The sequence below is a fragment of the Oncorhynchus masou genome, chromosome 23 (genome assembly GCF_036934945.1).
Source record: "Oncorhynchus masou masou isolate Uvic2021 chromosome 23, UVic_Omas_1.1, whole genome shotgun sequence".
In the NCBI taxonomy this organism is placed as follows: Eukaryota; Metazoa; Chordata; class Actinopteri; order Salmoniformes; family Salmonidae; genus Oncorhynchus; species Oncorhynchus masou.
The window spans coordinates 22,297,974-22,325,418 of record NC_088234.1 but is presented as its reverse complement, the minus strand read 5'-3'; the positions used below and the strand labels follow the sequence as shown (position 1 = coordinate 22,325,418).

Genomic DNA, 27,445 nt, shown 5'->3' with positions numbered 1-27,445 from the left:
ATAGATGGTCAATAACCCTGTGATTAGGAACCGTATGGTTGAGAAGACCAATAATCCAACTATTGACGGTCAATAACCCTGTGATTAGGAACCGTATGGTTGAGAAGACCAATAATCCAACTATTGACGTACCTAGTGGATATAGATGGTCAATAACCGTATGGTCGAGAAGACCAATAATCCAACTATTGACGTACCTAGTGGATAAAATGGTCAATAACCCTGTGATTAGGAACCATATGGTTGAGAAGACCAATAATCCAACTATTGACGTAAATGCGTGCCTGGATGAGGGATGAATCATTGAATTGAACACAATACATTTTAATGACATGAGTGGTTGCTACACATTTCTGGAGGATGCAGTGAATGAAGTGTTTTACTGCTTGATAATTGGGTATATTAAATGAACTGGTATTTTAATCGTCTGTACGAAATACAGCTCTGGTACCTCAGGCAGCCAATACAAAGCACAACACATTAGAAATGATGAAGTACAAGAGCACATACAGCAATTTGACCCTTTGCGCTCATTGTTTTGTCACTTTGTACAGTACATTGAGGGCTCAATCAAAATGCATACAAAAGGCAACTTTTTTTGTTGTTCTAGTTCTGGGAGCCCTAGTTGGAGCCAAGTCAACAAGACGAGATTAGGAAGTCTGGCCCTAAAGACTACGGGAAAGCGAAATGAAATGAATCATTTAAAATGGGAAGTTTCTACTGTATTAGCTGTCATTAGGCTGTACATCTTGTTCTCTCCTACAACCACATATAGCCACTTAGCCTGAGTGTTTTGTCTCTGGCAACCAAACACAAAGACAATACGGATGGGACTGCAGGCTGTACTAGGAGTAATGACCAGCTGAGCTTCGACCTAACGCAGAGCAGGTGGCCAGCAAATGTGTGTAAGACAAGGAAAACAGCATAACAACAGCATGTGAACGAAACAGCAGCTGGGGTAGGTCAAGTCTTAAAATCAGTGCTGCGCCGTTTCAGCTTCTCTGGGTTGTTCGAGGCCATGTGAGAGAAGTCCCTGAAGATGTCCTGGTATGTTTCATCACCTGAGGAAAACCAGACATGAGAACAACATTAACATTTTACGTTCACCAAATGGCTGTACATTTCCGTCCTCAAAAACGCCCCCATTTCCCCTCCCTCAAAGTATCCCCATTACTACTATATGCAGACACGCATGCGCCGTTTACCTGTAGCACTGCTAAGCAGGGGCATCAGGGGACACACTGTGCAAGCAGTGCAGAACAGGTGGCCGCCTCATTGGACAAACACAAAAGGCTCACACGACAACAATGAAGCAGTGCACATCAGTGACAGACAAGTTGAGCAACTCAGAGCACATGACATGGGAATCACAGCACTACTCCTCCTGAGCCAGACAGATTATTTGAGTCAAAGCAGGAAATAGGCCTATTAGAAACTGAAATAATGTGTCAGTACTGGAGTAAATAACTGACTTGGCTGACAGTTTGGCCATGGGGGAATAGATGGTACACTTTCTTTCTCATTCAAACACAGCACAGTAAGGTTGAACTCTCCACATTGAGTCCACTGTTCACCTTCCCAGCCCAAATCTTTTGCGCCGGCTAGGCCCACTGGCTAGGGTTTAGACCAGTGCTTCCCAAATGTTTAAGCATTGTTCATTGTGGATTGTCTTAATAGCAGCCTAAGACCGGCCACAACCCAATCCTCTAGTGGACCAGGAGCCGTTTGGAAAACACTCAACTTCAAATGGACAGAGTGGCTCATTCCGGTCTATACAGCTTCATGTTCTCAGTATCATTGGTGTTATTGTCGAGCAAAAGCAATGCTAAACAGTGGCAGCGTGCGTACACAACTGAAACAGGTTGAACACGACAATAACCGCTTAGGTGTGACAAACGAGGAACTGGTTTGAAAAGGTTAAAATAAGCCTGGGGTTTGGGCAAACAGTGTAATGGGGAAAACCCTCAAGTGTAAAAAAAAAAAAAAAGCATTTGGTGTTGGAGTGAGCTTATGACAATGACACACAGCAGACTAAATTAGACTGCGCAAGGTGCATAAAATGTACATGGAGAGACATATACTGTACATCAACTGCACCCAAACAATCGGATTCCTGCTTTTTCAGGCAGCATACTGTGTAATCATACAATACATACATACACTGTAATACATAGAAGTATAAATCAGTGGAGGCTGGTGAGTGGAGCTATTAGGAGGACGGACTCATTAATGGCTGGAATGGAATTTTGGAACGGTATCAAACATATGGAAACCTCGCTTCAACTCCGTTCCATTGATTCCATTCCAGCCATTACAATGAGTCCGTCCTCCTCTAGCTCCCCCCACCAGCCTCCACTGATATAACTAGATGTTAAACATGGTCATTGCCCAGTGTTATCATACGGTGATCTACATAGAGCCAACATGGGCTGTAAAATGCGTTCATTCACTGTACATCGAAGTGCAACGTGGACTCACATGTCATTAGATAAACACTCTTTAAAACATCTTCTTCTACAGTATGTCCTCTCTTTTCACCTTTAGTATTATATATCCAACATGGCCACCTCTTCCCACAGAAAGACGACAGTATAGAAGCTGCTTGTTCATACATTTACCCTGTATTCTAGTTATCCTTCTAATCAAACTTCATTTAGTCTACTCCCTCTACTGAGGTACAGCAAATCGTCCACAGCCAGTAACAATTCTCAGTTTCAAGAACCTTCCACATATACGTTCCCCTGACCTCTTTGTCAAAATTGTATTCTAAGAATGTTCTTTCTGAAAACACTCTTAGATTTTCTGGAATCGTTGCTAGACCCTTCTATCAGAACATATCATGCTCGACTTTGAAACATTGTTAGAACATTTTAGAGTTCAGAGAACAATCTCAACTTGAATGTTACTGTCTCGTCCCAATGTATTGGGGTTCTGGGAACATGTCTAGTTAGCCGAGTAGCCTATGTACCTCAGCAGTACCCCTTCCTCTGTCGTCTCCAAGTCCCCCTCTCTCTACTCATTCTGCCCTCCGCCCAGTGCCCATCCACTCAGTTGGTTCTTCAAGGCCTGAAGTCCCTTCCTTGTTTGGCCTATCCCACTCCCTGTCCCACCCACTCCCTGTCCCATTGAGTGACCTGGTTGGCCAAAGGCTCCGTCCATCTCCCGCATCTCCTTGTTCATCTTGGCGATTCGCAGCCTGTTATGGGGATAGTAGAAGGATGGTGAGGAAATTCTGCTGTATCAATCAATCAATCAATCAATCAATCTAGAATCAACAAATCGACTAATACTTATACTCACAGGGTGACGATGTCAGCGTTGGCGGTCTCCACGGCAATAGTGATGGGATCTTTCTGGGTGTGGTCTCTGGCGTTGTAGTCCGCACCTCTCTTCAGGAACAGACACACCAGCCTGGGAGATAGAGACCAGGTTAGTGTGTGTGTGTGTGTGTGTGTGTGTGTATGCTTATGCATGTGTCTGTCCTACCCAGTGTGTCCCAGTATAGTGGCGTGGTGTAGGGGTCCTCTCCCATTGCTGTCTGCTGTGTTGACATTGGCACCGTTCTGTAGCAGGAACTCACACGCTGCCAAGGAGTTCTGGAGAGACAGGGGCCAGAGTATAGGTAAGAATTCGCACAAACCAGCATCTCTCTCTTCTGAACGTAGACACACACCCACTCATGTCCTCGCCACAGCGATCTCTCGCTCACTCACCGCGGTGACGGCTTGTATGAGCGGGGTGCTGGACTCCTCGACTGTGTTGACCCAGTTGACGTCAGCTCCGTGGGCCAGGGCGTCGGCCATGACAGGGAAATGCTGCAGCGCTGCAGACCGATATAACAACGCCCCGGGATGAAGACCAGACAGGTCCTCCTCTTCATCATCTTCACCATCTGTGTATGGAGGGATGACAAGGGGGTTTAATGTGCTTTTTAGTTTGTTTAGTCTGTTGGTGTGTGTGTGGAAAAAAAGTATGAAAATTTATGCTCTGGATAAGAGCATCTGCTAAATGACTCAAATGTAAATGTGTTTGTGTCACCTTTGTGAATGCCTGTATTGTTCTTTTGAAGAAGATCACTCTGGTTGAGCCCTGAGGGAGAGAGGAGACAGAGAGAGAGGAGTAAGACAGAGATTGAGAGAGGAGACAGAGATCGAGAGAGGAGACAGAGATCGAGAGAGGAGTCAGAGATCGAGAGGAGAGAGATCGAGAGAGGAGTCACAGATCGAGAGAGGAGACAGAGAGACAGCCAGACAGACAGAGAGAGAGGAGACAGACAGAGAGAGGAGACAGACAGAGATCGAGAGAGGAGTCAGAGATCGAGAGGAGAGAGATCGAGAGGAGAGAGATCGAGAGGAGAGAGATCGAGAGGAGTCACAGATCGAGAGAGGAGTCACAGATCGAAAGAGGAGCCAGTCAGACAGACAGAGAGAGAGGAGCCAGTCAGACAGACAGAGAGAGAGGAGACAGACAGACAGACAGACAGACAGACAGACAGAGAGAGAGAGGAGACAGAGAGAGAGGAGACAGACAGAGAGAGAGAGGAAGACAGAGAGAGGGGAAGACAGAGAGAGAGGAAGACAGAGAGAGAGGAAGACAGACAAACAGAGAGAGAGTAAGAGAGACAAACAGAGAGAGAGTAAGAGAGAGAGAGAGGAGACAGACAGAGAGAGAGGAGACAGACAGACAGACAGACAGAGAGAGGAGACAGACAGAGACAGAGAGACAGACAGACAGACAGACAGAGAGGAGACAGACAGAGAGAGAGAGAGAGGAGACAGACAGACAGAGGAGACAGACAGACAGAGAGAGAGAGAGAGAGAGAGGGGGGACAGACAGAGAGAGAGAGAGAGAGAGGGGACAGACAGAGAGAGAGAGAGAGAGAGGGGACAGACAGAGAGAGAGGGGACAGACAGAGAGAGAGAGAGAGGGGACAGACAGAGAGAGAGAGGGGACAGACAGAGAGAGAGGAGACAGAGAGAGAGAGGAGACAGAGAGAGAGAGAGAGGAGACAGACAGAGAGAGAGAGGAGACAGAGAGAGAGAGAGAGGAGACAGACAGAGAGAGAGAGGAGACAGAGAGAGAGGAGACAGACAGAGACAGAGAGGGGACAGACAGAGAGAGAGGAGACAGACAGAGAGAGAGAGGGGACAGACAGAGAGAGAGAGAGAGGGGACAGACAGAGAGAGAGAGAGAGGAGACAGACAGAGAGAGAGAGGAGACAGAGAGAGAGGAGACAGACAGAGACAGAGAGGGGACAGAGAGAGAGAGAGGGGACAGACAGAGACAGAGAGAGAGAGGGGACAGACAGAGACAGAGCGAGGAGACAGACAGAGCGAGGAGACAGACAGAGCGAGGAGACAGACAGAGACAGAGAGAGGAGACATACAGACAGAGAGAGGAGACATACAGACAGAGAGGACACAGACAGAGAGACAGAGAGAGAGAGGAGACAGACAGAGAGAGGAGACAGACAGAGAGAGGAGACAGACAGAGAGAGGAGACAGACAGAGAGGAGACAGACAGAGAGGAGACAGACAGAGAGAGGAGACAGACAGAGAGAGGAGACAGACAGAGAGAGGAGACAGACAGAGAGAGGAGACAGACAGAGAGAGAGACAGACAGAGAGAGGAGACAGAGACAGACAGTCAGACAGAGAGAGGAGACAGACAGAGAGAGAGAGGAGACAGACAGACAGAGAGTCAGACAGAGAGAGGAGACAGAGAGAGAGAGAGGAGACAGAGAGAGAGGAGACAGAGAGAGAGAGGAGACAGACAGACACAGAGAGCAGACAGACAGACAGAGACAGAGAGAGCAGACAGACAGACAGAGAGACAGAGAGAGAGAGAGAGAGCAGACAGACAGAGACAAAGAGAGAGAGCAGACAGACAGAGAGAGAGGAGACAGACAGAGAGGAGACAGACAGAGAGGAGACAGACAGAGAGAGAGAGAGGAGACAGAGAGAGAAGAGACAGGAGACAGAGAGAGAGGAGACAGAGGAGACAGAGCAGACAGACAGAGAGGAGACAGAGCAGACAGACAGAGAGGAGACAGAGCAGACAGACAGAGAGGAGACAGAGAGACAGACAGAGAGACAGACAGAGAGGAGAGAGACAGACAGAGAGGAGACAGACAGACAGAGAGGAGACAGACAGACAGAGAGGAGACAGAGGGAGAGAGAGAGGAGACAGAGGGAGAGAGAGAGGAGACAGAGGGAGAGAGAGAGGAGACAGAGGGAGAGAGAGAGGAGACAGAGGGAGAGGAGACAGACAGAGAGAGAGGAGACAGACAGAGAGAGATGAGACAGAGGGAGAGAGAGAGGAGACAGAGGGAGAGAGAGAGGAGACAGAGGGAGAGAGAGAGGAGACAGAGGGAGAGGAGACAGACAGAGAGAGAGGAGACAGACAGAGAGAGAGGAGACAGACAGAGAGAGAGGAGACAGACAGAGAGAGAGGAGACAGAGAGAGAGGAGACAGACAGAGAGAGAGGAGACAGAGGGAGAGAGAGAGGAGACAGAGGGAGAGAGAGAGGAGACAGAGGGAGAGAGGAGACAGAGGGAGAGAGAGAGGAGACAGAGGGAGAGAGAGAGGAGACAGAGGGAGAGGAGACAGACAGAGAGAGAGGAGACAGACAGAGAGAGAGGAGACAGACAGAGAGAGAGGAGACAGACACACAGAGAGAGGAGACAGACAGACAGAGAGGAGACAGAGAGAGAGAGACAGACAGAGAGAGAGGCAGACAGACAGAGAGGCAGACAGACAGAGAGAGGAGACAGGGAGAGAGAGGAGACAGGGAGAGAGGAGACAGACAGACAGTCAGAGAGGAGACAGACAGAGAGGAGACAAAGAGACAGAGGAGACAGAGAGAGAGAGAGAGAATACAGAGAGAGAGAGGAGACAGAGAGAGAGACAGAGAGGAGACAGACAGAGAGAGGAGAGAGACAGACAGAGAGAGGAGAGAGACAGACAGAGAGAGGAGACAGACAGAGAGACAGAGAGAGGAGACAGACAGAGAGACAGAGAGAGGAGACAGACAGAGAGACAGAGAGAGGAGACAGAGAGAGAGAGAGAGAGGAGACAGACAGACAGAGAGAGAGAGAGAGGAGACAGACAGACAGAGAGAGAGAGAGAGGAGACAGACAGACAGAGAGAGAGAGAGAGGAGACAGACAGACAGAGAGAGAGAGAGGGAGACAGACAGAGAGAGAGAGAGAGGAGACAGACAGAGAGAGAGAGAGAGGAGACAGACAGAGAGAGAGAGAGAGAGAGGAGACAGACAGAGAGAGAGAGAGAGGAGACAGACAGAGAGACAGAGAGAGGAGACAGACAGAGAGAGAGAGAGAGGAGACAGACAGACAGAGAGAGAGAGGAGACAGACAGACAGAGAGAGAGAGAGAGGAGACAGACAGAGAGAGAGAGAGGAGACAGACAGAGAGAGAGAGAGAGGAGACAGACAGAGAGAGAGAGAGAGGAGACAGACAGAGAGAGAGAGAGGAGACAGACAGAGAGAGAGAGAGAGGAGACAGACAGACAGAGGAGAGAGAGGAGACAGACAGAGAGAGAGAGAGGAGACAGACAGACAGAGAGAGAGGAGACAGACAGACAGAGAGAGAGAGACAGAGAGACAGAGAGAGAGAGAGACAGAGAGACAGAGAGACAGAGAGACAGAGACAGAGACAGGAGACAGACAGAGACAGGAGACAGACAGAGACAGGAGACAGACAGAGACAGGAGACAGACAGAGACAGGAGACAGACAGAGACAGGAGACAGACAGAGACAGGAGACAGACAGAAACAGGAGACAGACAGAAACAGGAGACAGACAGAAACAGGAGACAGACAGACAGAGAGAGAGAGAGGAGACAGAGAGAGAGAGGAGACAGAGAGAGAGGAGACAGAGAGAGAGAGGAGACAGAGAGAGAGAGGAGACAGAGAGAGAGAGGAGACAGAGAGAGAGGAGACAGACAGACACAGAGAGAGCAGACAGACAGACAGGAGACAGACAGAGAGGAGACAGACAGAGAGCAGACAGACAGAGAGCAGACAGACAGAGAGCAGACAGACAGAGAGCAGACAGACAGAGAGCAGACAGACAGAGAGCAGACAGACAGAGAGGAGACAGACAGAGAGGAGACAGACAGAGAGGAGACAGAGACAGAGCAGACAGAGCAGACAGAGCAGACAGACAGACAGACAGACAGACAGAGAGGAGACAGACAGACAGAGAGGAGACAGACAGAGGAGACAGACAGACAGACAGAGAGGAGACAGACAGACAGAGAGGAGACAGACAGACAGAGAGGAGACAGACAGACAGAGAGGAGACAGACAGACAGAGAGGAGACAGACAGACAGAGAGGAGACAGACAGACAGAGAGGAGACAGAGAGAGGAGACAGAGAGAGAGGAGACAGAGAGAGAGAGGAGACAGAGAGAGGAGACAGAGAGAGGAGACAGAGAGAGAGGAGACAGAGAGAGAGGAGACAGAGAGAGAGGAGACAGAGAGAGACAGAGACAGGAGACAGACAGGAGACAGACAGACAGGAGACAGACAGGAGACAGACAGACAGAGAGGAGACAGACAGACAGAGAGGAGACAGACAGACAGAGAGGAGACAGACAGACAGAGAGGAGACAGACAGACAGGAGACAGACAGACAGGAGACAGAGAGAGAGGAGACAGAGAGAGAGGAGACAGACAGAGAGGAGACAGACAGAGAGCAGACAGACAGAGAGCAGACAGACAGAGAGCAGACAGACAGAGAGCAGACAGACAGAGAGCAGACAGACAGAGAGGAGACAGACAGAGAGGAGACAGAGACAGAGCAGACAGAGCAGACAGACAGACAGACAGACAGAGAGGAGACAGACAGAGGAGACAGACAGACAGACAGGAGACAGACAGACAGACAGACAGAGAGGAGACAGACAGACAGAGAGGAGACAGACAGACAGAGAGGAGACAGACAGACAGAGAGGAGACAGACAGACAGAGAGGAGACAGACAGACAGAGAGGAGACAGACAGACAGAGAGGAGACAGAGAGAGGAGACAGAGAGAGGAGACAGAGAGAGGAGACAGAGAGAGAGAGGAGACAGAGAGAGGAGACGGAGAGAGGAGACAGAGAGAGAGGAGACAGAGAGAGGAGACAGAGAGAGACAGAGACAGGAGACAGACAGGAGACAGACAGACAGGAGACAGACAGGAGACAGACAGACAGGAGACAGACAGACAGAGAGGAGACAGACAGACAGAGAGGAGACAGACAGACAGGAGACAGACAGACAGAGGAGACAGACAGAGAGAGGAGACAGACAGAGAGGAGACAGACAGAGAGGAGACAGACAGAGAGGAGACAGACAGAGAGGAGACAGAGAGAGAGGAGACAGAGAGAGAGGAGACAGAGAGAGAGGAGACAGAGACAGGAGACAGAGACAGGAGACAGAGAGACAGGAGACAGACAGGAGACAGAGAGAGAAAGAGGAGACAGACACACAGAGAGGAGACAGACAGACAGACAGAGAGAGGAGACAGACAGACAGAGAGGAGACAGACAGACAGAGAGGAGACAGACAGGAGACAGAGAGGAGACAGACAGAGGAGACAGAGAGAGAGAGGAGACAGACAGACACAGAGAGAGCAGACAGACAGACAGACAGACAGACAGGAGAAAGACAGAGAAGAGACAGACAGACAGAGAGGAGACAGACAGAGAGGAGACAGACAGACAGAGAGGAGACAGACAGACAGAGAGGAGACAGACAGAGGAGACAGACAGACAGACAGACAGACAGACAGGAGACAGACAGACAGAGAGGAGACAGACAGAGGAGACAGAGAGGAGACAGACAGAGGAGACAGACAGACACAGAGAGAGCAGACAGACAGACAGACAGACAGAGAGGAGACAGACAGAGAGGAGACAGACAGAGAGGAGACAGAGAGACAGAGCAGACAGACAGACAGAGAGAGGAGACAGACAGACAGAGAGGAGACAGACAGACAGAGAGGAGACAGACAGAGGAGACAGACAGACAGAGAGGAGACAGACAGACAGAGAGGAGACAGACAGACAGAGAGGAGACAGACAGACAGACAGACAGACAGGAGACAGACAGACAGAGAGAGGAGGCAGACAGAGAGAGGAGACAGAGAGAGAGGAGACAGAGAGAGAGGAGACAGAGAGAGACAGAGACAGGAGACAGACAGGAGACAGACAGAGACAGAGAGAGCAGACAGACAGACAGACAGACACAGAGAGAGCAGACAGACAGACAGACAGACAGAGAGGAGACAGACAGAGGAGACAGAGAGGAGACAGACAGAGGAGACAGACAGACACAGAGAGAGCAGACAGACAGACAGACAGACACAGAGAGAGCAGACAGACAGACAGACAGACAGAGAGGAGACAGACAGAGAGGAGACAGACAGAGAGGAGACAGAGAGACAGAGCAGACAGACAGACAGAGAGGAGACAGACAGACAGAGAGGAGACAGACAGACAGAGAGGAGACAGACAGACAGACAGACAGACAGACAGACAGACAGACAGACAGGAGACAGACAGACAGAGAGAGGAGGCAGACAGACAGAGGAGGCAGACAGAGAGAGGAGACAGAGAGAGAGGAGACAGAGAGAGAGGAGACAGAGAGAGAGGAGACAGAGAGAGAGGAGACAGAGAGAGACAGAGACAGGAGACAGACAGGAGACAGACAGAGACAGAGAGAGAAAGAGGAGACAGACAGACAGACAGAGAGAGGAGACAGAGAGAGAGAGAGGAGACAGGCACACAGAGAGAGGAGACAGACAGACAGAGAGGAGACAGACAGAGGAGACAGAGAGAGAGAGGAAACAGACAGACAGAGGAGAGAGAGAGAGGAGACAGAGAGAGAGGAGACAGACAGAGAGAGAGGAGAGACAGAGAGAGAGAGGAGAGACAGAGAGAGAGAGGAGAGACAGACAGAGAGAGGAGACAGAGAGAGAGGAGACAGAGAGAGAGGAGACAGAGAGAGAGGAGACAGACAGAGACAGGAGACAGACAAGAGACAGAGAGAGAAAGAGGAGACAGACACACAGAGAGAGGAGACAGACAGACAGAGAGGAGACAGACAGAGGAGACAGAGAGGAGACAGACAGAGGAGACAGAGAGAGAGAGGAGACAGACAGACAGAGGAGACAGAGAGAGGAGACAGACAGAGAGAGAGGAGACAGACAGAGAGAGAGGAGACAGACAGAGAGAGAGGAGAGACAGACAGAGAGAGAGGAGAGACAGACAGAGAGAGAGGAGAGACAGACAGAGAGAGAGGGAGGAGTCAGAGATCGAGAGAGAGAAGGTTTGAGACAGGAGACCGAGAGAGGGGGAGAGGAGAGAGGAGACAGAGAGAGAGGAGACAGAGAGAGAGGAGACAGACAGGAGACAGACAGAGACAGAGAGAGAAAGAGAGAGAAAGACAGACAGACAGAGAGAGGAGACAGACACACAGAGAGAGGAGACAGACAGACAGAGAGGAGACAGACAGAGGAGACAGAGGAGACAGACAGAGGAGACAGAGAGAGAGAGGAGACAGACAGACAGAGGAGAGAGAGAGAGGAGACAGAGAGAGAGAGAGAGGAGTCAGACAGAGAGAGAGGAGAGACAGACAGAGAGGAGTCAGACAGAGAGAGAGGGAGGAGTCAGAGATCGAGAGAGAGAAGGTTTGAGAGACAGGAGACCGAGAGAGGGGGAGAGGAGACAGAGAGAGGAGACAGAGAGAAGAGACAGAGAGAAGAGACAGAGAGAAGAGACAGAGAGAAGAGACAGAGAGAGAAGAGACAGAGAGAAGAGACAGAGAGAGAGAGACAGAGAGAGAGAGACAGAGAGACAGAGAGACAGGGAAGACCGAGAGGGAGAGAGGAGACAGAGATCGAGAGAGATCGAGAGAGACAGAGATTCAGCATCACAGCAGGCCACCATATTAGAGGTTTATCGTGCTGATTATAACAATAGACACAGGGTATGTACCACAGCTTACTGCTGTGTCACCAAGTTCACAGATGATTTCTGTGTGTATGTAGGTACTAGCGTGCATGCAGCGAGGCTGAACAATGTGGAAATATTTAATTCACTCCTATCTTGATAACTTGTAGAATGCCATCTATCCTGCTAAAAATCCCTTGGACAGACACAAATAACCCACAGCACCTGCACTCGTTACATTCCTGACCTGTACACACAGGTGTACTGTTTTAGGACTTCAAAAACTTCAACACCTACCAGTCCATCAGTAGAATGCAGGCAGAAACATATCTGTACAGAATGAGTTGCATACCTGATCTGCTAAAAGAACTCTGTAGGCCAGCCCGGTACAGCTCGGCTTGGCCCTATAGTGTAAATCAGACAAGCGTGTATGTTCCGTCCAGTACCTTGGAGTCGTGGCAGGGTGGCCCGATTGGGTTTGGGTTTGAGTGGTGGTCGTGAGCCGGCTGGCCTCTCCTGGGTGTTCGCTCGGTTCCTCCGGGCGCTGGAGCGCCGCAGTGGAATGTTCCGACCCGTCTCCGGGAGCTTCTGGATAAACTTCTTCTCCACAAACTTAGAACGAATCCACGACTCCTTATCACCCCTGAGAGAGAGAGAGAGAGAGAGAGAATATGAAAGAGAAAAATTACATTAAAAAAGTGTCAGGTCCTTCTGCTTAAAAGCATTTTTATTTATAGAAAAAAAATTGAATCAAAATGCACATTATAAAACAATTTGACACAGCAGGTAAATTCAGTTCAATTCAGACTTGACAAACCAGGCCTGACTGCACTACTATTTGACAACACAGTTGACTGCATGCACACTACTGTACATCCTGAACACACACACAGACAAAACCATGCAACTGCACAGCACATTTCCGGGGGACAGTTTAGTTTACAACACAAACCACAGCCGTTGTCATGGTGTACCTGCAACTTCTTGTCTGGGGTGCAGCAAAGGAGAGGAAAAGAGGAAGCCAGATCATTGAACCGATGAAAACGTTTGATTAAAGATTTGGGCAGAACTAATATCGTCAAATTGTGTAAAGTAAAAGATGTGCCTGCATTTAGCAGTATGCATGTGTAGTGTAATACGAAAAAAAAAGTTAAAATCTCCCTGTAGTTTCAAGTTATGACACCAGAGGCGGATGAAGAGGACATTTCTATCTGCAACGTTGAACAAGCACCTGGTATAACAAATCAAAGTACCAGTCAAAAGGTTGGACACCTACTCATTCCAGGGGTTTTCTTCATTTTTTACATTGTAGAATAACAGTGAAGACATCACAACTATGAAATAACACATATTGAATCATATTAAAATTGAATTGTAGTAACCAAAAAAAAAAAAAAAAAAAAAAAAAAAAAAAAACTGTTAAACAAATCAAAATATATTTTATATTTGAGATTCTTCAAAGTAGCCACCCTTTGCCTTGACGACAGCTTTGCACACAAACTTTTGACTGGTACAGTATATAACTACTCTGTGTACAAAAGCATCATGTCCGGTCTGTACAATATATTTATATCTGAACGTTCTGTTCCACTATACTTTATAAACTTTTAAATCAAATCACACTGTAATGCTGGGAAATCTTTCATGTCTGAGTGAGATTTAACGTGTCGTTGTCGGGTTATGACTCAGGACCCGAGGAATGAAGATGAGGGTTCATACCTTGGACTGGATGGGTGGGGTTTCTTGATGGTGATCTCATCAATCCGCGCCTCGTAGATCCTGTTGATGGCTGTGTTGCCCAACTCACACATCAACTACAGCACACAGAGAGAGAGAGAGAGAGAGAGGGTGGACATAAGTACTTACTTTAAAAAAGGTGCAATATGCAGAAATTTCCTGGTTGCAAAAATGTGAATCGTTTGCCTAATTTCAGTTTGTGTGACAAACCAAGCACATGACTCATTCATTGTACCGTCTGTTTGAAGCTGTTGTATAAAACTGAAATTAAAAGATGCAAAAATGAAACTTATGACTGGGAAGCATAGAAATAGTGCACATAGAACACATCTACTGCTTCTTAGACTTGCTTTCAATGAGAATGACATGTCTATTACTCACATTTCTTTGTGCTTTTGGTCAGGTCACCAAAAAAGTATATATTGCAGCTTTAAGAATTGTCTTTACATTGTATGAAAAAAAGCTATGAATTAAGATATTTTCTTCAAGAAAGCCATATCTGCTTAGAGCATGTACATAGTCTTACCCTGACCAGCTCTGGTTCCCAGGAGTCCAGGGTGAGGGAGCGTACTTTGGAGAAGTGGACACCCAGACTCCTGTCAGCAGGACACCGAGAAGAAGGGAATTAGTTACATATTAATGTGTGTGTATATGTGTGTGTGTGTATATATATCCTACCTGTGTATCCCAGAACAGACGATACAGAGGGTGATACCCAGGTTAATAGAGGCCCAATCCGGACCAGGTTCTCCACAGTCGCAGCACTGCCTGTTTCCCGGGATGCCCTGGACCTGATCCAGAGCCTCGCGGCCCCCCGTCTTCTCCTGATCCCCAAACACCCCTCCTCCTGGGCTGCCTGACACTGAGCTGCAACGCTCCCTCTGTGTGTGTGTGTGTGTGTGTGTGTGTGTGTGGAGGGGGGGAGAACAAGACAAAAAAAGAGAGAGAGAGAGAGATTCTTTGGAAAAGTAGTTCAATGCATCCAAACTACTTTGTGTTAAATGACAATTAGGCAGGGCTGTTGCCAAATATTTTATGTTAGCAACAAAAGTAGTTCCAGTCGTTAGCTATACCGCTACATAGCAAAAATATCAATAACTACTGAAACCACTACCTAGATTTGAATTTAGTTTAACTACAACCAAGCTACTGCAAAATGGAGTCACATTACTAGTTGAACTACATGTAGTCACATTACTAGTTGAACTACATGTAGTCACATTACTAGTTGAACTACATGGAGTCACTACTCCCCGACACAGAGTGAATAAGGTGTGTGTGTTCTCACTGGGCTGTGTGGGTCTTCTCTGCGTTCCTGGAAGGCTGAGGCTATGCTGTTCTGGACAGCACTGATCCAGCCCTGTTGCTGACGCTCTGAGTCCGCCTGTAACAGACAGCTCCTACGCACACACACACACACACACACACACACAGTAAATACCACACGCCCCCAAAACTAACATCAATGGCAACATCAGCACACACAGACAAACTGCATGTACACAGACAGTACACTCACTTGGACGGTGAGACCACCTCAAAGCAGAATCGTCTCTCGTTGTCAGCGCAGACCTTCACTGTGCAGAGACGCAGGTCCTCTATCACCACGGTGGGCTGCTCCTGAGAGGGAGAATAGGACACAGGCTGGGAAAGTGTGTGTGGTTTTTGTATTCTCTTTGTGTCTGCATGGATTGCTATTAAAAATGCATTGAAAAGTAAAGCAGTGGCTTTCAAAAATTCACCTTGAATTTCTTCTGATAGACCAGTTGATTTTTCTGGATAGAGAACCAGCGCCTACAGTCGTCAGACAGGAGATCAAAAGGAGATGAGAATGAATAATGCAATCACCTTCCTAGGCTGAACCATTAAAAACCTCTCTGGGCACAAAACAACTAAAGCTGAAGAGGGTGAAAAGAAAAGGGTGAAAAGAAAAGGCATTCTTTTACAATGGGTGAAAAGAAAAGGCAGTCATATATATATATATATATATATATATTGCCTTGCGAAAGTATTCAGCCCCCTTGAACTTTGCGACCTTTCAGGCTTCAAACATGAATATATAAAACTGTATTTTTTTTGTGAAGAATCAACAACAAGTGGGACACAATCATGAAGTGGAACGACATTTATTGGATATTTCAAACTTTTTTAACAAATCAAAAACTGAAAAATTGGGCGTGCAAAATTATTCAGCCCCCTTAAGTTAATACTTTGTAGCGCCACCTTTTGCTGCGATTACAGCTGTAAGTCGCTTGGGGTATGTCTCTATCAGTTTTGCACATCGAGAGACTGAAATTTTTTCAGTTCAAGGGGGCCGAATACTTTCGCAAGGCACTGTGTGTGTGTGTGTGTGTGTGTGTGTGTGTGTGTGTGTGTGTGTGTGTGTGTGTGTGTGTGTGTGTGTGTGATATATATATATATATATATATATATATATGAAAGAAAGAAAGACACAGACAGACGCACACAGAGAGAGACAGACATTAAGCCCCACCCTTTTCAACATATATATATATATCAACGAATTAGCGAGGGCACTAGAACAGTCTGAAGCATCTGAAGTCAAATGTCTACTGTTTGCTGATGATCTGATGCTTCTGTCCCCAACCAAGGAGGGCCTACAGCAGCACCTAGATCTTCTGCACAGATTCTGTCAAAACCTGACCTGGGCCCTGACAGTAGATCTCAGTAAGACAAAAATAATGGTGTTCCAAAAAAGGTCCAGTCGCCAGGACCACAAATACAAATTCCATCTAGACACCATTGCCCAAGAGCACAAAAAAAACTACACAGACCTCGGCCTAAACATCAGCGCCACGGGTAACTTCCACAAAGCTGTGAATGAGCTGAGACAAGGCAAGAAAGGCCTTCTACGCCATCAAAAGGAACATAAAATTCTACATACCAATTAGGATCTGGCAAAAAAATAATTGAAATCAGTTATAGAACACATTGTCCTTTACGGTTGTGAGATCTGGGGTCCCCTCACCAACCAAGACTTCACAAAATGGGACAAACACCAAATTGAGACTCTACATGCAGAATAATGCTAAAATATCCTCTGTGTACAATGTAAAACACCAAATAATGCACGAGGAGCAGAATTAGTCCGACACCTGCTAATTATCAAAATCCAGAAAAGAGACGTTAAATTATACAACCACCTAAAAAGGAAGTGATTCCCAAACCTTCCATAACAAAGCAATCACCTAGAGAAAGATGAACCTGGAGAAGAGTCCCCTAAGCAAGCTGGTCCTGGGGCTCTGTTCACAAACACAAACAGACCCCACAGAGCTCCAGGACAGCAACACAATTAGACCCAACCAAATCATGAGAAAACAAAAAGAGAATTACTTGACACATAGGAAAGAATTAACAAATCTGAGCAAACCAGAATGCTATTTGGCCCTAAACAGAGAATACACAGTGGCAGAATACCTGACTACTGTGACTGACCAGTGAGCATAGCCTTGCTATTGAGAAAGGCCGCCGTAGGCAGACCTGGCTCCCAAGAGAAGACAGGCTATGTGCACACTGCCCACAAAATGGAGGTGGAAACTGAGCTGCACTTCCTAGCCTCCTGCCAAATGTGTGACCATATTAGAGACACATATGTCCCTCAGATTACACAGATCCACAAAGAATTTGAAAACAAACCCAATTTTGGGTGAAATACCAGTGTGTCACAGCTGTAAGATGTGTGACCTTTTGCCACAAGAAAAGGTCAACCAGTGAAGAACAAACACCATTGTAAATAGAACCCATATTTATGTTCATTTATATTTCCTTTTGTACTTTAACTACTTGCACATCGTTACAACACTGTATATAGACATAATGTCATTTGAAATGTCTTAATTCTTTTGGAACTTCTGTGAGTGTAATGTTCACTGAACATTTTTATTATCTACTTCACTTACTTTGGCAACGTAAACATGTTTCCCGTGGAAATAATGCCCTTGAATTGAATTGATAGAGTGAGAGTGAGAGTGAGAGTCTGGATTCATAATACAAAGTCAAATCATGACCATGAGGTCAGTGGTCTTCAGGTTGGGAAGTCAGAGCTCTAGAAAGAGGCCCGTGTTCCCGAGTTGGAATTCCAAGTCCGAGTTCCCAGCTGTTTTGAACGTGGCAAGTGAGTGATGGCGAGAGCAAGAGAGAGAGCGAGAGAGAGAGCGAGAGAGAGCGCGAAAAAGCGAAAGAGGGGGAGAACAACATTACAGCACAGAAACAGAGGAAGAGAGAGGGAAAGAAAAATCGAAAGGTAACATACCTGCTCCAGGTCTTGAAGGCATTGCTCGCTCTCTTATACAGGTAGCCCTCCATGGCGATACCGTTGGGTGCATCAGCACAGAAATCCATTAAGGAGTTATCATACGAGACATCCTACCAACACAACAAACATATACATGACTGTAGGGAAGGGATGTTAGTATCAGGATGTAAATATAATTTTAATGCAGTGATACCAGTTGATCCCAAACTATGTTTGAAAGAAAATTATGTCATAAGGTCTTCCTGTCTACAGTGCCTTCGGAAAGTATTCGGACCCCTTGATTTTTTCCACATTTTGTTACATTACAGCCTTATTCTAAAAATGATTTACATTTTTTGTCCCTCAATCTACACACAATACCCCACAATAACTAAGTGAAAACGATCCCTGAGATGCTATGATCCCTGAGATGTTTCTACAACTTGACTGGAGTCCAACTGTTGCAAATTCAATTGATTGGACATGATTTGGAAAGGCACACATCTGTCTATTTACGGTCCCAAAGTTGACAGTGCATGTCAGAGCAAAAACCAAGCCATGAAGTCGAGGGAATTGTCTGTAGAGCTCCGAGACAGGATTGTGTTGAGGCACAGATCTGGGGAAGGGTACCAAAACAATTATGCAGCATTGAAGGTCCCCAAGAACACAGGGGCCTCCATTATTCTTAAATGTAAGAAGTTTGGAACCACCAAGACTCTTCCTGGAGCTGGCTGCCCGGTCAAACTGAGCAAACGGGGGAGAAGGGCCTTATTCAGGGAGATGACCAAGAACCTGATGGTCACTCTGACAGAGCTCCAGAGTTCTTCTGTGGAGATGGGAGAACATTCCAGAAAGACAACCATCTCTGCAGCACTCCCCCAATCTGGCCTTTATGGTAGAGTGGACAGATGGAAGACACATGACAGCCCGCTTGGAGTTTGCCAAAAGTACTGAGTAAAGGGTCTGAATACTTAACTAAGTGTCATGTATTTCCATTTTTTTTTATATATCTAAAAAAACTGTTTTTGTTTTGTCATTATAGGGTATTGTGTGAAGATTGATGAGGGGAAAAAAGGATTTAATCCATTTTAGAATAAGGCTGTAACGTAACAAACTGTGGGAAGAGTCAAGGGGCCTGAATAGTTTCCGAAGGTATTGTATATCCTCAGAGGATGGAGAGCTAGCGTAATCACATGGAAGCCATCATGGTGGTCTGTGATTAGCTTTTTTCTTTACTGTAGTGTTTGGTTCCAGCCCTGTTTACCTTTTTCTTAATGGCAGCGTGTCTCTGTTCCATGTCTCTCTTCTCCCTTGCGGAATTCAACACTAGTTGAGTGTGCTGTGTATGAGAGAGAGAGAAAGTCGGACACAATCAATTTGATTTAAAAACTAAAAAAATCCAATAGGGCCAGTATCGAGATACTCGTTAGTGTTTCCTTGCCACGACACTAACTTCTTTAGGAAAACAGCCCTTACGTTTGAAACAAGCATCATTATGTTATCATCCAGAGTCACATTTATTTATTTTCCAAGACATAGCAACACAAATGTTTACATACAACAGGTTTCTAAAAGACCAAAGAGTTGTCTACTTTGTGTTCTCATTTTAGCCATTGAAACAAATATTGCGATACTAGTATGGCCACAGCCCAAGAATCCAATATTTCAAATGATGCACACGATCCTAAATAACACACGGCGGTTCAGCATGATAGGTCTGTTCAGTCAGGCAACTAAATAATGTACACAGTATACTGGACAGTATGTTTTTGGATATAGAGTTGTAAAGATGAATGTAGAAACTGTTGAGGAAAATCAGGCGAGGAAGTAAAGGGCTTCAGGCTTGTACAGCGTTCAGGTGGAGGTCAGGGAGTCCTTCACTCCAGACTTCCTCCTCTGGGGAAAACAGGAAGGAGGAAGTGCTGAACCTCTCCCAACTTCTGGCCGATGGATCGAGGAAAACTCTCCAGCAGCTTCGTATAGCAGTTTTACTTTCACTCCCTCTCTCTCTCTTTCGCATAAAGATTTCAGATGACCCAGCCGCCTTTAAGCAACTTCACTCTCATTCTTTCCCCCTCTCATTCTGCCTCGCAATCCTTCACCATTTCCTGTAACAGCTGGAAGAGCTAAAAATCAGTCTTTATGGCTTTAAAATGATTCAGTGAAAGGTGACTTGCTTCCCGGTTTCGAGCTGCTCTCGGATGTGCAGACTAATTAACACACGGGTTAGTTGTAGTCTACGGTTGACTGCAGTCCTAGAGCTCCATGTATGGCAGCACGTCCAGTTATGCCACAGTGCCCATCCAGCGTAGCACCGACGTCACTGTATGACAAGATGAAAACATGCAAGCACATGGACACACACATATTCACTCACACAGGTGCACACACACACACACACACACTTTCTAAGTCATGTGAAATAGTTCCTGTTGATGGTGTCCACACTGTTTCCTGTCACGACGAGAGGGACTTCACCTTGTGACTTCCTCGTCCCTCCTGGCAACATTGTTAGGACTCGTGTACTAATTAATCTATGGAATCAACTGCTAGAATAAACCTTCCGTCGAAGACAGGGGTTCCCAACCTAGGGGGTCACGCCCCACATATTGGGTGTGCCAACGTTGTGTGGGGGTGCAGGACCTCCCTTGATTTTCTTTTTTTTTTTTTACAATTCATGATTGTTTATACTTATCTAAAACTACGCATAAATCTGCGATGCTTAAGGATAGAAACAAGCAGAAGAGGAAGACGCAATATATTTGGTTTGTCTCTATGACATTCAGAAGCTGAGCTTCGACCTTCTAAAGTCGAGGAGCCAAAGAAATTGGATTTTGCTTGGGAAGTCCCCTTATACAATGTGGGACTCTGTCGCAATCAATTGATCTATTAACTTTCTGTAAAAGAGAATATGTATAATTCAATTAAAAACAGAAATCATATATAGTTGGTAGCGGAATACCATGAGGAAATCAGGTCTAGCCTTTATTTTCCTTATCCATTAAATATCCTATCTAAAAAGAGTTGTTAAACTATGGAAAATAGCAGGAAATTTGCTTCGAAAGAAACTCATTCCTAGGTCCCTCAAATTAAACAAAATCAAGCTGGTGGTGTTTTTTATTAGAGGCTAACACTTTGGTTTTTTTTAAAGGGGAGGGAATGCGGCGTTCCATTTCTCTATTGTAAAACACAAGTGCCCTGGGGAGAAAAGGAAAGCTGATCTAAGAGAAGAAGTCATTCCCCTCCTCTTCCACTCACTTTCATTAAACTATTTTACTTCACTCTCTCTGCTCGCTAATGTCAACATCTGAACAACATGCACTGCCATTCAAAAGTTTGGGATCACTTAGAAATGTCCTTGTTTTTGAAAGAAAAGCACATGTTGTCCATTAAAATAACATCAAATTCATCAGCAATACATTGTAGACATTGTTAATGTTATAAATGACTATTGATGCTGGAAACGGCAGATTTTTTAAATGGAATGTCTACATAGGAGTACAGAGGCCCCATTATCAGCAACTATCACTTCTGTGTTCCAATGGCACATTGTGTTAGCTAATCCAAGTTTATCATTTTAAACTGCACCTGTACATAGCCCATCCGTAAACAGTCCATCTATCTACCTCATCCCCATACTGTATTTATTTATTCATCCTGCTCCTTTGCACCCCAGTATCTCTACTTGCACATTAATCTTCTGCCGATCTACCATTCCAGTGTTTAATTGCTATATTGTAATTACTTCGCCACCATGGCCTATTGATTGCCTTAACTCCCTTATCTTACCTCATTTGCACTCACTGTGTAGACTTTTGTTGTCTTTTTTTCTACTGTATTATTGAATGTATGTTTTGTTTATTCCATGTGTAACTGTGTTGTTGTATGTGTCGAATTGCTATGCTTTATCTTGGCCAGGTCGCAGTTGCAAATGAGAACTTGTTCTCAACTAGGCCACCTGGCTAAATAAAGTTGAAATAAAATAAAAATGTTAAGGCTAATTGATCATTAGAAAATGCTTTTGCAATTCTGTTAGCACAGCTGAAAACTGTTGTCTGATTAAAGAAACAATAAAATGGCCTTCTTTAGACTAGTTGAGTATCTGGAGCAACAGCATTTGTGGGTTCGATTACAGGCTCAAAATGGCCAGAAACAAAGACCTTTCTGCTGAAACTTGTCAGTCTATTCTTGTTCTGAGAAATGAAGGCTATTCCATGCGAGAAATTGCCAAGAAACTGAAGATCTCGTACAACGCTGTGTACTATTCCCTTCACAGAACAGCGCAAACTGGCTCTAACCAGAATAGAAAGAGGAGTGGGAGGCCCCGGTGCACAACTGAGCAAGAGGACAAGTACATTAGTGTCTCTAGTTTGAGAAACAGAGACCTCACAAGTCCTCAACTGGCAGCTTCATTAAATAGTACCTGCAAAACATCGGTCTCAATGTCAACAGTGAAGAGGTGACTCTGGGATGCTGGCCTTCGAGGCAGAGTTGCAAAGAAAAAGCCATATCTCAGACTGGCCAATGAAAAGAAAAGATTAAGATGGGCAAAAGAACACAGACACTGGACAGAGGAAGATTGTAAAAAAGTGTTATGGACAGACAAATCTAAGTTTGAGGTGTTTGGATCACAAAGCATGGGGGTGCTTTGGTGATGGTAAAGTGGGAGATTTGTACAGGGTAAAAAGGATCTTGAAGAAGGAAGGCTATCACTCCATTTTGCAACACCATGCCATACCCTGTGGACAGCGCATAATTGGAGCCAATTTCATCCAACAACAGGACAATGACCCAAAGCACAGCTCCAAAATGTGCAATAACTATTTAGGGAAGAAGCAGTCAGCTGGTATTCTGTCTATAATGGAGTGGCCAGCACAGTCACCCGGATCTCAACCCTATTGAGCTGTTGTGGGAGCAGCTTGACCGTATGGTACGTAAGAAGTGCCCATCCAGCCAATCCGATTTGTGGGAGGTGCTTCAGGAAGCATGGGGTGAAATCTCTTTAGATTACCTCAACAAATTGACAACTAGAATGCCAAAAGTCTTTATGGCTGTAATTTCTGCGAATGGAGGATTATTTGACGAAAGCAAAGTTTGAAATAACAATTGTGTCCTTCAATTAAAAATCATTATTTATAACCTTGTCAACATCTTGACTATATTTCCTTCTCATTTCGCAACTCATTTCATGTATGTTTTCATGGAAAACAAGGACATTTCTAAGCGACCCCAAACTTTTGAACGGTAGTGTACTTGAACAGATCTCTTCCTTCATAAATTTGGTTTATCCAACACACTTCTACCTTTCCGTCTCACTCCTGTCCTTGAGCTGTTCTTGTCTGTTGATGTCCTGTGCTATGTCATGTTTCATATTTTGTGTGGACCCCAGGAAGAGTAGCTGCTGCTTTTGCAACATCTAATGGGAATCCTAATAAAATCCCCCCCCCCCCCACCCACAAAAAAAATCCCCCACTTGTCCTCGTTACCTCTTCACTCAGGGTGCGTCGATAGTCGGCCAGCTCAGAGAGGGACTGGTGACCTTGTTGGAAGAACTGGGACTGGGCTTCCATCATAGAAACCATCTGACATAAACCCAGAATAAAACTTCATCATACACTCAACACTAAACAATACATGCAGCCCCAAAGACAAGTCAACGAATCATTAGACACCCACATGTGGACTCAACCACGCGACACTTGAAATATTTCCGACGATAAAAGTTCCCACGTCATGAAACTCACCGCCATCAGAATGTCGGTCTTCTTCTTGGCCTCGATGACATTGATCTTGGAAAGAGGACGAGTGAGTGAACAGGAGAGGACAGAACATATGTGTTGGTATGACTGCAGCTAGTACTAACCACTGGGTATTAATAGTTACCAGCCTGCTACAGGGAAACCCGAAGGCAATGCTGTTTAGCATTCCCCACAGCAAAATACATGTCACTAAGCAGAGGTGCTGTTGCATATTTTATCAATGCCATTTGTTCGAATCATGTCCTGGTCCTCCTGACAAACCTCTTATGTAAAATTCTCTCTCTAGTATTTGGTTTGAGGCCTTCCAGTAGTGGTATGTCATCAAACAGAAAGCAAGCAGTGTGATGAACAAGATTCCAACATGAGCTGGAGACTACAATTGTTAGTTTCAACGCTAGTCGTCTGTAACTCAATTCCAGACAAACCACTTCAAACCAGGTCCAATGTGTGGGAGCGCGTGCATGCGAGTGTATAAGTGAATATTTTGTCTGTAGCATCCTTACCATCAATTAACCAAGTTTGGTCCTTCCCCAAAATACACTCTCATCCAGCTTTGATGACCTCACCTGCAGTACGTAGTCGAGGGCCCCGGAACGGAAGGTCTTGCGGGCATTGAGGAGGGCATGGCTGGCTTCCTCCACCTCGTGTTGCTTCCCCCGGGGGGCCTGAGCGTTCCTGCCCAACGCCGCCTCCAGACTCTCACTGCCCCGCTCAAACTCCTTACGCACATCCTTGAACCGTCGCACGTCCCTGGGAGAAGGGGGAGAGAGGGATGAATGTGGCCCATAAAGACGTGGGTGTGACTGGGGGATGCTGTGACACCAGTCTATGGTAGTGGTTTGAAACAATACTCAATTATTAAGGAGGGCCAGACTCACTCACTCTTTCACAAAACTCTGCAGTTTCAACTTCACCGACTTCTGTGTGGTCTCAATCACTTCCTAGGGGAAAAAGAGAGTGAGAGAAATAGAGGGAAAGAAGGGGGTGGGTTAAATGGAGCGAGAGAGAGGGGGAGAGGAAGAGAAAGAAAGAGAGGGATACTCAGACACCTGACATTTAAAAGTAGTTGCTACAGTAACTAACTTTGTTGGCAAGCGATGCACAGTAGAGGAGTCCAACTCACCCCCTGAGCTTCCAGAATCATTTCCAGCTTCTGGGAGAATTTCTCCAAACACTCCTATGAGTAAAGAACACAGAATGAGTTTAACTTATTCATCAATGGTCGAATACAATACAACTTCCACTTACATTTTAGTCATTTAGCAGAAGGTCAATTAGAGTTAGGTGCCTTAAGGGCACATCAGCAGATGTTTCACCCCGTCGGCTCGGGGATTTGAACCAGCAATCTTTTGGTTACCGGCCTAATGCTCTTAACCGCCAGGCTACCTGCCACCCTTCCCTTCATAAGAATGTACTATGATAAAAACATAATTATAAACTGGGTGGTTAAAACCCTGAATGCTGATTGGCTGACAGTTGTGGTATATCAGACCGTATACCATGGGTATGACAAAATATGTATTTTTACTGGTCTAATTACGTTGGAAACCAGTTTATAATAGAAATAAGGCACAAGGGGATGTGGTATATGGCCAAAATACCACAGCTAATGGTTGTATCCAGGCACTCCGCGATGCGTCGTACATAAGAACAGCACTTAGCCATGGTATATTGGCCATATACCACACCCCCGTGTGCCTTATTGCTTAAGCATATAACACTAACCACAACACTATGTAATAGCTCTATCTACAGATCGGCCCCTCCTACACTGATCCCAAATCGAGTGTAGTTCCCAGCATCTCTATAGACTCACCCCCATCATGTTGTCCCCAGAACAGTGGTGGCCCAGCTCTTTGAGCCCTGTGACAAAGCTCTTGCTGGTCTGACAGTAGGCCCTGCCAGCCTCCAGCATGGAGTGGCACTGCTTCACCAGCTACACAATAACACAAAGTGTCAGGGTTCAACACAACACAACTCCATGTTGCAAAAGACGTGGAAACACACTACAATGCACACAGCATGACACAACATTTCAATATGACATGGGGCAACACGGCATGACATCGCCGACAAATATGACCACTGTCCAGACGCAGAACGGGCTGAGACTCACAGGAATCGGAACATTGATGACCAAAGTATGAATCAGAAAATGTTATGCGCACCAAACCCTTCAGGGAATTTGGAAGATCAAGCGATTGACAGTACAATGTGTGGTCAGTTACTTTTTCCTCTGGTAACAATTGGGTGGGGAAGCGGCACTGGAGTTAGTTCCCTTCAACTCAGGTGAAACACCATGTCTGTCACAGTTCATAGTCACTGCTAAGAGGAAGAAACTGACCCTGTCCAGCTACTTCCTCTATGGTCTGGATGGCTGGGTGTATGTTTATAGAAGTAGTGGTTAGATACTGGGAGCATAACGGAAAAGTGGGGAGGTTTGAAGAGAACTTTGTGTGTGTGTGAGAGACTCTCTCACCTTTTCTAATCGCGTCTCCAATTCACTGACATCTCCTTCCACCACTTCAATGTCAGCCCTGGATGAAACACAGACACACGTCGCCACATTACTCGGCACATTAAGCAACACCACCACAGACAGAGGGTCTTGTCCAACGCCTCCACACCATCCTGGTCTGAATGTTGAGCTGCTTTGCACAGTGCTAGCCGATCTACAGTAGAAATGTCTGTGGTATCGGAAGTCATGAGAGTTCAATCACCAACAGTACACATGACGCTTCAAATGATATCTGGTACGGTTTATAAAATGGGCCTGTCAGAAGGGCAGTGGAAGGAGATTGTGACTGTTAGAACAGAGGAGATACTGACTCACAGACTGTCTCACGTCAACGGACCAACAGTGTGGTTTCTGCTGCCTTCCACCAAAGACAGAGACACTGAGAAAGCACAAAGACAAAAAAAGAGAGAGCGAGAGAAGGAGCACAGCAGATGGAGAGAGATAGTGACAGAGAGAGAGATAGTGACAGAGAGATCTATGAGAGATAGCACAGACTCAGTGATCATAGCCTTGCTATTAAGAAAGGCCGCCGAAGGCAGACCTGGCTCTGAAGAGAAGACAGGCTATGTGCACACTGCCCACAAAATGAGGTGGAAACTGAGCTACACTTCCTAACTTCCTGCCAAATGTATGACCATATTAGAGACACATATTTCCCTCAGATTACACAGATCCACAAAGAATTCAAAAACAAATCCAATTTTGATAAACTCCCATATCTATTGGGTGAAATACCACAGTGTGCAATCAGAGCAGCAAGATTTGTGACCTGTTGCCAAAAGAAAAGGGCAACCAGTTAAGAACAAGCACCATTGTAAATCCAACCTACATTTATGTTTATTTTCCCTTTTGTACATCACTAAAACACTGTACACAAACATAATGACATTTGAAATGTCTTTATTCTTTTGGAACTTTTGGAAGTGTAATGTTTACTGTTAATATTGTATTGTTTATTTCTCTTTTGTTTATTATCTATTTCACTTGCTTTGGCAATGTAAACATGTTTCCCATGCCAATCAAGTCCCTTAAATTGAAATTGAAGAGAGAGAGAGAGAGCTATGAGAGAGAGGGAGAGAGAGAGCGAGAGAGAGATAGCTATGAGAGAGATAGCTATAGAGATAGATAGCTATGAGAGAGAGAGAGAGAGAGCTATGAGAGAGAGAGAGAGAGAGAGCTATGAGAGAGAGAGAGAGCTATGAGAGAGAGAGAGAGAGAGCTA

The 27,445-nt window shown here is 45.9% G+C and overlaps 1 protein-coding gene across 2 annotated transcripts in view; it reads right to left on the bottom strand.

Moving 5' to 3' along the window:
- Window positions 1-308: 308 nt before the first annotated feature.
- Window positions 309-27,445, bottom strand: part of LOC135510593 (arf-GAP with coiled-coil, ANK repeat and PH domain-containing protein 1-like) — a 31,686-nt gene continuing 4,549 nt past the window's right edge. For both annotated transcript variants that reach the window (XM_064931626.1, XM_064931627.1), the window contains exons 2-23: window positions 26,185-26,242; window positions 25,522-25,641; window positions 24,829-24,882; window positions 24,588-24,646; window positions 24,272-24,455; window positions 23,691-23,735; window positions 23,433-23,528; window positions 19,211-19,285; window positions 17,965-18,077; window positions 15,434-15,485; window positions 15,211-15,311; window positions 14,980-15,091; window positions 14,370-14,572; window positions 14,218-14,287; window positions 13,674-13,768; window positions 12,401-12,597; window positions 4,039-4,089; window positions 3,714-3,892; window positions 3,487-3,596; window positions 3,301-3,411; window positions 3,135-3,196; window positions 309-1,061 (exon numbers count right to left, since the gene is read on the bottom strand). In XM_064931626.1, coding sequence (XP_064787698.1) covers window positions 964-1,061; window positions 3,135-3,196; window positions 3,301-3,411; window positions 3,487-3,596; window positions 3,714-3,892; window positions 4,039-4,089; window positions 12,401-12,597; window positions 13,674-13,768; window positions 14,218-14,287; window positions 14,370-14,572; window positions 14,980-15,091; window positions 15,211-15,311; window positions 15,434-15,485; window positions 17,965-18,077; window positions 19,211-19,285; window positions 23,433-23,528; window positions 23,691-23,735; window positions 24,272-24,455; window positions 24,588-24,646; window positions 24,829-24,882; window positions 25,522-25,641; window positions 26,185-26,242 — 2,245 coding nt within the window. In that variant the 3' untranslated portion in view covers window positions 309-963. The remainder of the gene's footprint in view (window positions 1,062-3,134; window positions 3,197-3,300; window positions 3,412-3,486; window positions 3,597-3,713; window positions 3,893-4,038; window positions 4,090-12,400; window positions 12,598-13,673; window positions 13,769-14,217; window positions 14,288-14,369; window positions 14,573-14,979; window positions 15,092-15,210; window positions 15,312-15,433; window positions 15,486-17,964; window positions 18,078-19,210; window positions 19,286-23,432; window positions 23,529-23,690; window positions 23,736-24,271; window positions 24,456-24,587; window positions 24,647-24,828; window positions 24,883-25,521; window positions 25,642-26,184; window positions 26,243-27,445) is intronic.